The sequence below is a fragment of the Pistacia vera genome, unplaced genomic scaffold (genome assembly GCF_008641045.1).
Source record: "Pistacia vera cultivar Batoury unplaced genomic scaffold, PisVer_v2 Contig142, whole genome shotgun sequence".
Classification (NCBI taxonomy): Eukaryota; Viridiplantae; Streptophyta; class Magnoliopsida; order Sapindales; family Anacardiaceae; genus Pistacia; species Pistacia vera.
The window spans coordinates 1,394,235-1,409,540 of NW_022195489.1; the positions used below are offsets into that span (position 1 = coordinate 1,394,235).

Sequence of the window (15,306 nt, forward strand, 5' to 3'; positions counted from 1 at the left end):
TATAGCTACGAGGGATTAGAGCACTTACAAAATTGAAGAGCAACTTTCAGATGCTAATTTCTTCTTCCTCTACTTCCCTATTCGACTTCTCACCTTTTCGGACCACCTACTTCAATCTCTCAATCATCTCACAACCTTGTGGTTTACCTGTTGAGAACACATGTACACCTAATATGCCAAGTACCAATCCACTCCGTATCCCATCAAGGCAATTTTCCATCAAACCAGCTTGAAGCATTGTTTTCTCTTCAAGGACCATGATGGTGATGGCTTGGTGCCGTATCATTGCTGCTTTTTTTGACAACGTTGATCCACACAACCCAAGTTTCCAATAAAGGAATCGTTTGGAAATCATCAAATTGCTTTCCTTGAGGTATAGGTCCCACAAACTGATTGTATGACAAGTTAGCACTGAAAGAAATGTTAGACTTTTCAATTGCATTGGAATATTTCCAACGAGCTTGTTGTAAGAGAGATCTAATGCTTCAAGTTGTGTCAAATTTGCCAATGACGATGGTATCACCGTTAAGCTATTGTGAAGAATGAGCAGTTTGAGTAACTGTAGCTTTCCAATCCCCTCTGGAATTGGTCCTTCAAAGGTTGTCGGCAAATCTATTGCTGTGAGATGGTTAGAATCCTGTCCATTTCCATTTCAACTCCTTTGATTGACAAAGTTACTGAATAATATTTGCCACAAGATACTCCATATACAGACTATCATTCATCCATGGACGAAGGCATCATAGCCCAAAATTGTTAAATAATTTACTGGCAGGACCGTAAATTGATTGTGGGAAAGGTCGAGTATTCTCCAAACCAGGGAAGGAAATGTTGCACTGGAATTGTTATGGGACCATGAAATCGATTAGATCTCAAATATAACACGAATTTTTCAAATCTTCTAGAGAGTGAGGAAGGTATCATTAATCATGTTATTCCCCACATCTAGGATTTTCAAAAGGTTACATAATCAAAGATGGAGGTAATGGTCCCTCCAATTGATTGCCATTAAGCATAGAGCCGTCAACTACTGGGAGTTGGAAATGTTAGAGATCCAACTACTCCATGGAAATTGTTCACCTCCAAATTCAGAAATGAGGCGCTTACTAAAGTTCCGAAACACGGTGGAATTTTTCCACTAAAATTGTTATTTGATAAGTCAATATACAAATATAGATCAAATTGCAAAATGGGGCGATGACTCCTATTAAATTTGTGGAACAAATCCAAAAAATGAGCTGGCCAAGTTTAAATATGATGTTGGTATTTGACAAGTAAAACCGTTGATGACGATCCAAAAAATGATTTTAGTAAGGTTTTCAAGTGACGGAGGATGACCCGAAAAAATTGTTGTCTCCAAGATAAAGATGAGTGAGCTGCAAGTTTAGATATTGATGTTGGTATTTGACCAGTAAAACCGTTGGATGACAGACGCAAATAAATGATTTCAGTAAGGTTTTCGAGTGACAGGAAATGACCCAGAAATTTATTGTCTCAAGATGAAGTTCAGTGAGCTGGCCAAGTTTAGATATCCATGTTGGTATTTGACCAGTAAAACCGTTGGATGACAGACCCAAATAGATTATTCAGTAAGGTTTTCGAGTGAGGGAGGATGAAAACAGAAATTTTGTCTCCAAGATGAGTTCATTGAGCTGGCCAAGTTTAATATCCATGTGGTATTTGACCATTAAACCGTTGGATGACAATCCAAAAAGATTTCAGTAAGGTTTTCGTGACGTGGAAATGACCCAGAAAATTTGTTGTCTCGAAGACAAGATGATGGGTGATTGGCCAAGTTTAGATATTGATGTTGGTATTTGACCAGTAAAACTGTTTGAATGTAGATCCAAAAAGTGATTCAGTAAGTTTTTCAAGTGACGGCGGAATTGACCCTCGAATTTGCATCCACTAGACGCAAATGATCATGTCAGTCATCAGATTGCCGATGTTGTCGGGTAATTTCCCTGAAAAGTTTGTGGAGAGAGATCCAATAATTTAAGAGATTGCTCCTGTTGAAATTTGGCAAATTAACCGCGTTGTTTTTGATTGATACAATCTGACAGTTGGAAATGGAAATCGAAAAGATCATTTGGAAACTTGCCTTGCATGTAATTACTCTGAAGACTCAGAATCAAAGAAGAAGACAGGTTTACAAAAGAACCAACTGCAACAGAAGACAGTCGACATTCTCCAGATAAGATACTTAGTTCTGCAGGTTTTGCAAGAGGTTTTTAAAACCTGTTTGACGCAGTTTCAGATAATCAAAGTCAGAGAAAGGTGAAGCAAAACAAGCTTAGATAAGTGAAAGATTTCGGTTGGAACAGGCCATAGAAATTGGATGAAGAAAGGTTCAGATGTGTCAATTTGGGAACTGACCAAACTGGGGATTGGTGGATGATGGGATGGATCGAAATATTGTCAGCTAGTTGAGCTCTGGATGGTGCAGGTTGAAGAGGCTCTACTGTCGTTGATAGGACCAATAAGCCACAGAACTTAGTCAGTCCAATCACATGACCGGTGACCTATCACAAGAAACCCCACCCCCAAGTGCACGCAATCACTACCCTCTTTCCTTCAGGAATCTGCTTAGAAGAACTTGAATACTCATTATGGTAAAGTGTTCTGAAACGGAGAGGGCAGGCTTGTCAGGGAGCAGCAGTTTCTGTAATGGAGAAGAAGAGTTAAAAGAGGATGAAGAAATAACTTGAAGATGGAAGAGCAAGAGAAGAGGCAGAGGACTGTATAGCCAAAATATCCCCACATCTTTTTCTTTCCAAGAAGAGCAAAAGCAAATTTTGGATATGGGAAAATGAAAACATGAAGTTAAATATACACACATCCTCTGCATTTTCTTCCTTCCTTTTATATTGCTTATTTTACACAGTCAAGTGGGGTCCAACTAAAGTGTAAAGTTGATTTGATCCCACATCGCCATAAGTGGCTCTCTCCTACACGCCCACTTTATCAACTAGATTGTTCCCCTACACAGGCTCTTCTCTTTTGAACTAGTTTTTGGAGTTGAGTTCTACTCAACCTTTTCAATACTTGTTCCTACTATCATGTTGAGGTGACTACACCTTTCTTTAATACGTGATATGTAATGTTATTTTAATCAACAGAAACAAAAAAAAATCTGTCATAAAAAGGAGGATTTAACCAAAAAAAAAAAATTCTATTGAGAAGAAAAAATATATAAAAAACAACACGTTGTTTTAGTCAGTAGTCTTTTTCTCTGAGCCTCGCAAAGACTTATTTCGGTCATAAGAGTTTTCAACACGTAATTGTAGGGCCATAAAACTACAATAATCCTGCCCCAACTCAAGGAGTGGGTAATCATTCGCTAATTTAAGTTGGAAATATTAATTTAGTTGTCACTTGTCATAGAATGCTTTTTGTCAAGTAAACGCCTCTCTTGGGGCAAAATGTTCCATGAGGTCGACCACCATGGACCTGCTTTTATTGGGCGGCGGTTTGGGTATACATCCTCCGGTCTTCTAATCCTTCCAAGAAATGTAGGAAGAGGCGCTGTGACATTTTCGTGCCAAATACCTGTCAAGACTAAAGTCGCAGAAAGATTATCCTGTTAGAGTTTGGGTTGAGATAGCAGCTTTTTGTTATTATCGAAGATGAAGATGTCTGGTCTTCTGCGACAAAGACTGACCCCGTAGTTAATGCAGCTGATTGGGGGCGTTAGAAAAAGAAATAAAGTGGCTTGGAAATATATGCCAACAGTTACAACCGAGTTCCCACTTGCTTTGATTTCAAGAGATTCAGACAGCTATTAAATTAACCCATTGCCCACCTGAACCGCTCGGATTTATTTCATGAATATATATACGGTCACTGTTATTCCATATCTAGCATTCAAGACTGGCCATAGAGGTATTTAAGTTTCCGCACTATTTCTTAATCTCAAATTAAAATTCAAAATCTACAACACAACGAAACTCACTTAATCAAAGCCTTTTTTTGAACATTAATTAATCAATCTCTGATGGATAACAAAATATATATGAAAGTCTAAATATTTCACAGATTAGCATCTTCTGCTTCCATGACTTGAATTCCAATTGGCATAATGCTGATCAATGAAATGGAATTGCTATATGTATGACTGACTACCAGTTTGTTGAATTGCCAGATCCATCACCCAGGACAGATGCGAATTTCAGCTCGACAGTAAAATCTGAAAAGTGACAGGAAGGGAGATTTTACACAATTCGTAGTACTATCCTGAGAGATTTCTAGACAGTTCAATTGATTACAAGGGGGCTCATTTTGAATTCATCCCATTTGGAGCTGGAAGGAGAGTTTGTCCTGGCATAACAATGGGTGTAGCCAATGTGGAGCTTCCATTGGCCCAGTTGCTATATCATTTTGATTGGAAACTTCCCAGTGGAGAAAAGCTAGAAGATCTTGACATGAGTGAGGGTTTTGGTCTCGCAGTGCGAAGAAAAAAGGACCTTGAATTAGTTCCAGTTCCTTATCATCCTGTGTCTCCTTGCTAATTGGAGAAATTATATGCTGTTATAGATCTGCATATTAGTTTGCTTCAGAAGTTACATGTTGTGGCTTGTACTAAATATTTAATGTGGTCTAGAAGATATCAATAAATAAGAGATAGAAGCGATGTAACTTTATTTATTTTATTTGTTATTTTTTTTAATAACTAAGGTATCCGAGTACACTTGCCGGTCGAGCTCGCCTAATCCTCAAGGCTATGGAACACTTTACAAGCCCAATGAACCAAGAAAATTGCACAATTGTAATAGGTGCCTCTCCTCTTACTCGAATATAAAGCCTTTGAGTATTGCTAACCCAGTGGCTAAAGGGCTTGCCATTTGGCCACAAGCCGATATATAAGCGTGTAATTTGTTGTAATAAGAAATAATGTATAAGGGAATATAAGAGTAAAAAATTTAATGGTGCGGAGGTAATATCAATTGAGCTATGACCTTATTCAGTACTGTAATATCTCTCCATAGGGATTTAATTGCGGCCAATATTAGGTTAATTTCTTGCTGGATTTAGTTTCATTTGTGTTTAAACTTTAAGGTTTTGGAGTGGTATAATTTGTAAGGTTTTTAAAATTGCAGTTCTTAATAAGTTTTTTATCTGGGAGTTTTTTTGTTAAGTATCAATAATTGTAAGGCTAAGTTGAATTGTTAGGGAGTGGTACATTTACTGTATGTCAAGTTTGGGGTGTTATTATTGGGATATTGTGGCTAACTTTCGTGCTTGTTCTCATGTGAAATTATATGTTTTTAGAAAAACTATTCAATAAAGAATACAATTATAAATAAGAGTATAATTTAGAAATCTTATTAGGAATTTAAATATGAATTCTATTACAAATGGAATATCTTATATCTTACCTATAAATATAAAAGTGAGAACCAATTTAAAGTTATGAGATAATATGAGAATACAAAGTATTTGATGTAAGGGTTATTAAACATCATGGGTAGAGTGTCTTAAAAACTGAGATTGTTTCTGTTCTATTAATTATGTATTGAGTTTATGATATTGTGTACTCTTGTATATCATGTGTATGGATGTAGACTGGTTATACTGAACCACATAAAGTTGTATCTTTTTGTGTGGTGTGATTTTATTCCTATGTTATTAATCTCAAGTGTATGTTTTTTTTTGCTATCCGATCTCCTAACAGTGACAGCTGAGATGTTTCCTTTCTCCAAAATTGACGACTAAATCAGTAGGGTAATGAACCATTAGTGGCTTCCGTTGCTTGTGCGGCATAATGTTTTAATCTTGAAAAATGAAAAAAGTTATGGAAAAGGCACTAGTACAAGTGAGGAAAGTCCTCTGTATTAAAGGAAAGGTTGACGAAACAACCTTCATGATTAAAATACTTGAAGTCAGTCGTCCCAATTGTGGAACAAAGCTAGATAAACTTGTTGTGAAACCCAAAATGAACCATACGGGCCTGCGTAGGCCCAAAATGAACAATACTTCATTAACTGATTTCTTAGAATGCAAGGACTTGGAAAGTTTCCGCTACAGCCCTGGCCTTTAAAAGACCTACTGAACATGGAAACAAACTCCATCTTGTGGCTCTTGAAACATGCTATGTGAATTTAAGTACATCTTTAACAGTAACAATACTGGGGGAAAGGTATTCCAGTACCCATTTTCCGAAATTTGCAGTAGGCAGTACAAATAAGTTGAGTTTTCAATGATCCAAGGCTAGAGAGGGAAATTAAGAACTTTATTGAATTGGAATTCTTCGAAATTAACATATCTTGCAACATAGTTATGGCAATTCTAATTCTCAATCTCACACGGAATTTAGAATACGAAGATTGAAGATTACTCAGAGACAGACATAGCAGCTTATCCAGCTCCCAAATACTACTCTTCCATGTTATCAACTCTTCCAAGTCTCTGAAAAAAAACAAAGTGTGATAATCTCAAAATTGTTGGATTAAATATGAATTCAAGGACTCTTTTCTAGCCGTGTTCATTATGATAAGCTGTCAGGAAGAAAACCAATTTTTAGCTACAAGAGGATTAGAGCACTTACAAAATTGAAGAGCAACTTTCGATGCTAATTTCTCTTCCTCTACTTCCCCATTCAGACTTCTACCTTTTTCGGACCACCCTCTCTTTCATACAATCTCACAACCATTGTGGTTACCTGTTAGAACACAATGTAACCAATAGATATGCCAAGTACCAATCCACATCCGTATCCCATCAAGGCAATTTTCCAATCAAACCAGCTTGAAGCATTGTTTTCTTCAAGGACCATTGATGGTTGATGGACTTGGCCGTATCATTGCTGCATTTTTTTGACAACGTGATCCACACAAACCCAAGTTTCCAATAAAGGAATCGTTTGGAAATGCATCAAATTGCTTTCCTTGAGGTATAGTCCCACAAACTGATTGTATGACAAGTTTAGCACTGAAAGAAATGTTAGACTTGTCAATTGCATTGGAATTTTCCAACGAGCTTGTTGTAAGAGAGATCTAATGCTTCAAGTTGTGTCAAATTTGCCAATGACGATGGTATATCACCAGTTAAGCTATTGTGAGAGAAGTTGAGCAGTTTGAGTAACTGTAGCTTTCCAACACCTCTGGAATTGGTCCTTCAAACAGGTTGTCGGACAAATCTATTGCTGTGAGAATGGTTAGAATCCTGTCCATTTCCATTTCAACTCCTTTGATTGACAAAGTTACTGAATATATTTGCCATCAAGATACTCCATATACTGACTTCAATATCATCCATGACGAAGGCATCATAGCCACAAAATGTTAAAATAATTTACTGGCAAAGGACCAGTAAATTGATTGTGGAAAGGTCGAGTATTCTCAAACCAGGGAAGGAATGTTGCACTGAATTGTAATGGGACCATGAAACGATTAGATCTCAAAATAATAACACGAAGGTTTTCAAGATCTTCTAGAGAGTAGGGGAAGGTATCATTAATCATTTATTCCCCACATAGGATTTTCAAAAGGTTACAATTAATCAAAGATGGAGGTAATGGTCCCTCCAATTGATTGCCATTAAGCATAAGAGCCGTCAAACTACTGGGAGTTGGAAATGTTAGAGATCCAAGGCTACCATGGAAATTGTTCACCTCCAAATTCAGGAAATAGAGGCGCGTACTAAAGTTTCCGAAACACGGTAATTTTTCCACTAAAATGTTATTTGATAAGTCATATACAAAATATAGATCAAATTGCAAAATGACGGGCGGATGACTCCTATATAATTGTTGGATGACAAATCCAAAAAATTGAGCTGGCCAAGTTTAATATTGATGTTGGTATTTGACAAGTAAAACCGTTGGATGACAGATCCAAAAAAATGATTTTAGTAAGGTTTTCAAGTGACGGAGGAATTGACCCAAAAAATTGTTGTCTCCAAGATAGATGAGTGAGCTGGCCAAGTTTAGATATTGATGTGGTATTTGACCAGTAAAACCGTTGGATGACAGACGCAAATAAATGATTTCAGTAAGGTTTTCGAGTGACGGAGGAAATGACCCAGAAATATTTGTCTCCAAGATGAAGTTCAGTGAGCTGGCCAAGTTTAGATATCCATGTTGGTATTTGACCAGTTAAACCGTTGGATGACAGACCCAAATAGATGATTTCAGTAAGGTTTTCGAGTGATGGAGGAAATGACCCAGAAAATTTATTGTCTCCAAGATGAAGTTCAGTGAGCTGCCAAGTTTAGATATCCATGTTGTATTTGACCAGTAAAACCGTTGGATGACAGATCCAAAAAAGTGATTTCAGTAAGGTTTTCAAGTGACGGTGGAAATGACCCAGAAATTTGTTGTCTCGAAGACAAAGATGAGTGAGTTGGCCAAGTTTAGATATTGATGTTGGTATTTGACCAGTAAAACTGTTGAATGATAGATCCAAAAAAGTGATTTCAGTAAGTTTTTCAAGTGACGGCGGAATTGACCCTTCGATTGCATCCACTTAGACGCAAATGATTCAAGTGCATCAGATTGCCGATTGTGTCGGGTAATTTCCCTGAAAAGTTTGTGGAAGAGAGATCCAATAATTTAAGAGGATTGCTCCTGTTGAAATTTGGCAAATTAACCGTTATGTTTTGATTGTCAGACAATCTGAGCAGTTGGAGAAATGGAAATCGGAAAAGATCATTTGGAAACTTGCCTTGCATGTAATTACTCTGAAGACTCAGAGATATCAAAGAAGAAGACAGGTTTACAAAAGAACCAACTGCAACAGAAGACATGTCGACATTCTCCAGATGAAGATATCTTAGTTCTGTCAGGTTTTGCAAGAGGTTTTTAAAACCTTGTTGACGCAGTTTCAGATAATCAAAGTCAGAAGAAAGGTGAAGCAAAACAAGCTTAGATAAGTGAAATTTCGGTTGGAACTAGGCCATAGAAATTGATGAAGAAGGTTCAGAGTGTCAATTTGGTGAACTGACCAAACTTGGGTGAGATGGTGGATGATCGAAAATATTGTCAGCTGATTAGCTTCTGGAGATGGTGCAGGTTGAAGAGGCTGCTACTGTCGTTGATAGGACCAATAAGTCCACAGAAACTTAAGTCAAGTCCAATCACATGACGGTGAACCTATCACAAGTAACCCCATCCCAAGTGCAGCAATCACTACCCTCTTTCCAGGAATCTGTCTTAGAAAACTTGAATACTCATTAATGGTAAAGTTTCTTGAAACGGAGAAGGCAGAGCTTTGTTCAGGAGAGCAGAGTTTCTGTAATGGAGAAGAAGAGTTAAAAGAGGATGAGAAATAACTTGAAGATGGAAGAGCAAGAAGAAGAGGCAGAGGACTGGATAATAAACCCCACTCTTTTTCTTCCAAGAAGAGCAAAAGCAAATTTTGGATATGGGAAAATGAATATGAACATGTAGATAATATACACACATCCTCTGCATTTTCTTCCTTCCTTTTATGCATTTATTTACACATGCAAGTGGGGTCCAACTAAGTAGTTAAAGTTGAATTTGTCCCACATCGCCATAAGTGGGCTCTCTCCTACACGCCACTTATCAACTAGATTGTTCCTACTACACAGGGCTCTCTCTCTTTGAACTAGTTTTTGGAGTTGAGTTCTACTCAAATCCATTTTATCAATAAGCTTGTTGCCTACTACATGGTGAGTGACTATCACCTTCTTTAATACGGTAATGTAAGTTTTTGTAATCAACAGAACAAAAAAAAATCTGTCATAAAAAGGAGGATTTACCAAAAAAAAAAATTCTAATTTGAGAAGAAAAAATATATAAAAAACAACACGTTGTTTTTAGTCAGTAGTCTTTTTCTCGGAGCCTGACGGCAAAGACTTATTTCGGTCAACTAAGAGTTTTCAACACGTAATTGTAGGGCCATAAACTACAATAATCCTGCCCCAACTCAAGATGTATACATTCGCTATATTTAGTTGGAAATATAATTTAGTTTCACTTGTCATAGAATGCTTTTTGTCAAGTAAACGCCTCTCTTGGGCAAATGTTCCATGAGGTGACCACCATGGGACCTGCTTTTATTGGGGCCGGTTGGGTAAGTTACATCCTCCTGGTCTTCTATTACTTCCAAGAAATGTAGGAAGAGCTGTGACATTTTCGGGTGCCAAATACCTGTCAAGACTAAAGTCGCAGAAAGATTATCCGTTTAGTTTGGGTTGAGATAGCAGGACTTTTTGTTATTTCAGAAGATGAAAGTCTGGGTCTTCTGCGACAAAGACTTGACCCCGTAGTTAATGCAGCTGATTGGGGGCGTTAGAAAAAAGAAGATAAGTGGCTTGGAAATATATGCCAACAGTTACAACCGAGTTCCCACTTGCTTTGATTTCAAGAGATTCAAGACAGCTATTAAATTAACTCATTGCCCACCTGAACCGCTCGGATTTATTTCATGAATAATATACGGTCACTGTTATCCATATCTAGCATTCAAAAGACTGGCATGAAGGTATTTAAGTTTCCGCACTATTTCTTAATCTCAAATTAAAATTCAAAATCTACAAACAAACAGAAACTCAGCTTAATCAAAGCCTTTTTTTGAACATTAATTAATCAATCTCTGTGGATAACAAATATATATGAAAGTCTAAATATTTCACAGATTAAGCATCTTCTGCTTCCATGACTTGAATTCCAATTGGCATAATGCTGATCAATGAAATGGAATTGCTATATGTATGACTGACATGACCAGTTTGTGAATTGCCAGATCTATCACCCGACAGATGCGAATTTCAGCTCGACAAGTAAATCTGAAAAGTGAACAGGAAGGGGAGTTTAACAATTCAGTATGTAAGTTAGTGTACCACATATCTCAAACTTAGTTGGAAAAAAAATATATATGCATTTGAAGTTATTCTAATAAAGAAGATTGGAGCACTCACCAAATTAACTTGGACAGCAATTCAGTTACCAGTTTCTTATCTTCTGTATCCATATCTTCTGTTTGGCCTCCTAGCTTTCTTGGGTCGGTCTCTTTCAACCATCCTTACAAACCACTGTGGTTTTCCTGTTGAGAATACAATAATCCCATGGCCAACGAGCACCAATCCACATCCATATCCCATCAAACTGATTTTCCAGTCAAACCTGTTCAAGACATTGTGTTCTTTCGAGACCAAAATTGGTTTAGGCACTTCATTCATGACACATTTTTTGACAATGGAATCCACACAACCCCAAGTTTCCTCCTAAATAAGAATCATTTTGAAATGTATCAAATGCTTTCCTTGAGGTATAGATCCCTCAAGTTGGTTGTCTGAAAGATTTAACATTGAAAGAAATGTGAATTTGTCATTCTCTAGGGACTTCTCCTACAAGCTTGTTAGAAGAGAGATCTAAAGCTTAAGCTCCTTAAATTTCCAAATGATGATGGAATATGACCGGTTAGGAATTGTGAGAAAAATTGAGAAAAAAGAGTGAATTAAGCTTTCCAACAATATCTGGTATTCGTCCTGGAATTGGTTGTTTGACAAATCATATCGTTAAATGGTTAGGATTCTCACCATTTCAACATCAATTCCTTTCACTGTCAAAACTGTAGAATAATATGACCATGTGAGCCCATATATTGCGCTGCCCCACTGCTATATCCCTGTTCATCATAGCCTTAAATTTTTAAGATTGATGTTGGCAAATTGCCAATGAATCTATTATGAGAAGATCAAGTATTCGCAACATTGGGAATGGACATCTTGTATTCAAATGGCGAATGACCGGTGAAACTATTCGATCTCAACATAAGAACTTGTAGTTTTGGAAGAGTGGCTAACCAGTAAGGAAATGTATCATTAATCCTGTATTTCCGACGTCTAGAACTTCCAAGCTGTTACATTTAGCCAAAGATTGTGGCAATGTTCCCTCCAACTGATTGGCATTTAAGTTGAGAGTTGTCAAAGCACTGTTCATCGTAAGATCCAGTAGGAAGATCTTGTCATGGTTTCAAGACATTGTGGACTCCTACTCAAGTTCAGATGCTCAATAGTGCCCAAACTACAAGGCAATGAAGCGGTCTCTCCTGTCAATTTATTGTTTGAAACTGAGAAGCATTTCCTGGAAGGTGGTAGAAGCAAAAGGGGTCCTTGAAGCAAGTTGGAATGAAGATCAAGAAATTTAGATCTTTGCCGATCTATACTGAAAATTGTCAACAAATTGTGAGAAAGATCCAGATATTGCAATTTGTACCCACGACCCTGTCTCCCGTTGGAAATTCTACCAGAAATTTTGTTATAGGAAAGGTCTAAAATCATCAATTCTGTTGAGGTTCTCAGGAAACAGGGAATTCGGTTATGTTGCAGGAAGAGAATCCGAAAACTTTGAGCCTGGGCAACATAGAGTTGACGTTGGTTTGGGTTCTTAGTGACAGTAGACTGTATTTGAAAGATCCATAACTTCCAGGTTTTTGAACTTTGAAAAGTTCAGACTAACAATGCCAGTGAGGTTATTGATGAAAGATCAAGTAAAGAAAGATTCAAAGGTTGAAATATGGGATTCGGAATTGGACCAGTGAACTTGTTGTTTCTAAGGTCTAAATATTGCAAAGATGGCAAAATAAACAACCAAGACGGCACTCTTCCAATCAGAAAATTATTAGATAATTTGAGAATGGATAGAGATGAATGGCCACTTACTTGATAAGGAAGATGACCCACAAATTCATTGTGTGAAAAGTGTAAATGAGAAACCTGAGTGAGATTGAATGCTGATAATGGCAGTTGACCACTAAAATTGTTATCAAAGAGATATATTTCAATCACTTTGCTGAGGTTGCCCAAAACATCTGGAAATTGTCCGGAAAAACTGTTGTGTGCAAATGATAGACGAGTGAGCTTCCTGAGGTTAGATACCAATTAGGACTTGGCCAGTAAAATTGTTGAATGTCAAATCCAAAATGGTGATACCTGTGAGGTTCCAAATGATCTTGGAATTGAATCCGTGAATTTGCAATAAGAAAATCTAACACATTCAAGTGTATAAGATCTCCGATTGTTTCAGGTAATATTCCTGAAAATTTTGTTAAAGATTGATCTAACAACCTCAAGGGACTGCTCCAGTTAGACTCTGGTAAATTGCCTATGAGACCTCCGTTTCTAGACAAACTTAGCTGCTGAAGAAATGGAAGGCGGAAAACACCATTCGGGAACTCGTGTCGCAGCTGAGTATTACTAAGACTCAGAGATATCAAAGAAGAGAAATTCACCAAGAAACCGGGCACAACAGAAGACATGTTCACATTGTCAAGAAGAAGATATCTTACTTCTGTGAGGTTTTGCAAGATCTTATTAAAACAATGTTGGCCAATTTCCAGTCCGTGACCAGCATTATTGTCAGAGAGATCAAGTGAACCCAGCTTGGAGAGGTGAGAAATTTCACTTGGAACTAATCCAGAGAAATTAGATGAAGAAAGGTTAAGATGTATCAATTTTGTGAACTGTGCAAAATTGGAAGAGATTTCGGAAAACATGAAATCATAACAAGCAAGATTGAGGCTCCGGATATGATGAAGAAGGAAGATGCTACTGTTGACATGGATTTTGCCAATCAGCTGACTAGAACTAAGGTCGAGACCGATCACATGACCTGTTAATCGATCACAAGTGACCCCATCCCAGGAGCAGCAATCACTACCCAGCTTCCAAGACTCTGTTTTAGAAAAAGAATCAAAATTACTGCAGTGAATAGAGGCAGAGTTGTGAATTAAAAAGGCATTCTTGAAATGAAGTAACACAAAACTTTGGTTAGAAGAGCAAAGTTGTGGTGATGGAGAAGAACAGTTAGAAGTAACTGAGAAAATAGCTTGTAGATGCAAAAATAAGAAGAGGAGGCAGAGGACTAGATATTTCCACGGCAAACCCCACATATTTTTCTTTCTCAGAAATGAAAGAAAAGATAATTCGAATATCTTTGTTGAGGAGAAATGAATGTGAAATAAATGTATATATAAAAACTCCTTGCAAACAAAATAGTCTTTCAGGATTTTGATGCTCTTTGAAGGTGTAGTTATACCCAAAGCGTTAACACCAATATTAGACCTTGACTATCTCCAATTATTGTTTTAATCACCGGAGATTATTGAGCAAGCTTGTGTGCACCTCAACTAATCCCCTAAACCCTAGAATTGTCGATCGGGTGAGAGCCCCAGTAGTCATCTTTATTAGTGTCTGGGGGGACTTGAATTCAAGAGCTCATGGAACCTCTTTTACTCTTTCATCATCAGATCACTCAGTGGTTGTTATTTATGCTATTCCATTTGTGTTAAATTGGTGGTAATCCACGGTGCCGCTTAGCACTATAATCCATGAACATGGGAAAACTACTGGTTATAGAAAGTGAAAGCACTAATTATCTGATAATCAATTTTAGGGAAAATGGGTCATGAAAGATGATACAATATTTATCATCATGCTTTTTCATATAATTTTTAATTGATTTGATAATAGAGGGATTATTTATTATGCCAATAGGAAAACTTAATATGAGAAAAATAATTGCTGGTTCCACTCAGCGCATCATCTCGTGACTTGAGCAACGACTTATTTGGTCAATGCATTCTTGAAATTCTCACTTACCCACGAAGACCAGTTATTGATCATCCATGTTCATGATGATACAAGAGACTATTGTATTTTCTATACTTTGTTACAATATTCTTTCTAGCGCATTAAAACTTAGGCTCAAGCGCAGTGAAGACTGGCCGACAAGATGATTCCTCCATCCGTAATTTGGCATCCAGTTTCGGTTGACTTCATCCTTAATTTCTTTATACTACTGTGATGACTTTGGCCAGAAAATCTGTAGTGCATATATCGATAGATTACTCTTAAAAATAGTTAATTTCTTTTAAGGTAGTATAGCCAGGAACATAAGCAGAATTGCATATTGAGATTGACTGCAATAATAATATTGGATTGAGCTGTAATGAGATGAGATACTCCTATCTGTTAAAGAAATTATCTTACAAGTGTTTAGGGCTTGAGTCATTTGTTTCAGACTTGAAATATAGACTTCTATTCAATAGAGTCTAGGAGATATTTCCTAAAACCTCCTAGAAGGTTATAGATCATACTCCTGTGGTTCGAAATTAAAGTAAATACTTTCAATTCTTTAATTACTATGTTCATGGTTGTTCTTCATTGGTGGTATAATTGGAGTCACTTTGCTCTTATCTTCAGGAAATTTTTGGTGCTGGTAGTGAGACATCTGCTATAACTGTAAACTGGCGACGGCTGAAATGATGAAAAATAAAAAAGTGATGGAAAAGGCACAAGCTGAGGTGAGGGAAGTGTTTAATAGAAAAGGCAAAATCGATG

General features: G+C 37.1%; 1 protein-coding gene across 1 annotated transcript; it reads right to left on the reverse strand.

The window, feature by feature from the left end:
• Nucleotides 1-9,062: 9,062 nt before the first annotated feature.
• On the reverse strand, nt 9,063-15,196 carry LOC116123402 (receptor-like protein 7). Its single transcript, XM_031409174.1, has 4 exons — nt 15,109-15,196; nt 12,898-13,639; nt 12,628-12,829; nt 9,063-9,227 (listed from the first exon to the last, which is right to left on the reverse strand). The coding sequence occupies exons 1-4, from the start codon at nt 15,194-15,196 to the stop codon at nt 9,063-9,065; spliced, it is 1,197 nt and encodes a 398-aa protein (XP_031265034.1).
• Between the last annotated feature and the right edge of the window lie 110 nt (nt 15,197-15,306).

Bases quoted from the DNA above. Each gene is read 5' to 3' on its own strand.
- LOC116123402 (XM_031409174.1), bottom strand. From the start codon at position 15,196: ATGTCTCACTACCAGCACCAAAAATTTCCTGAAGATAAGAGCAAAGTG. The intron at 13,640-15,108 runs GTAATTAAAGAA...TTTCTAAAACAG, and splicing joins GAAGAACAACCATGAACATA to AGTCTTGGAAGCTGGGTAGT. The intron at 9,228-12,627 runs GTAAGTGGCCAT...TCTCCATTACAG, and splicing joins TGGGTCATCTTCCTTATCAA to AAACTCTGCTCTCCTGAACA.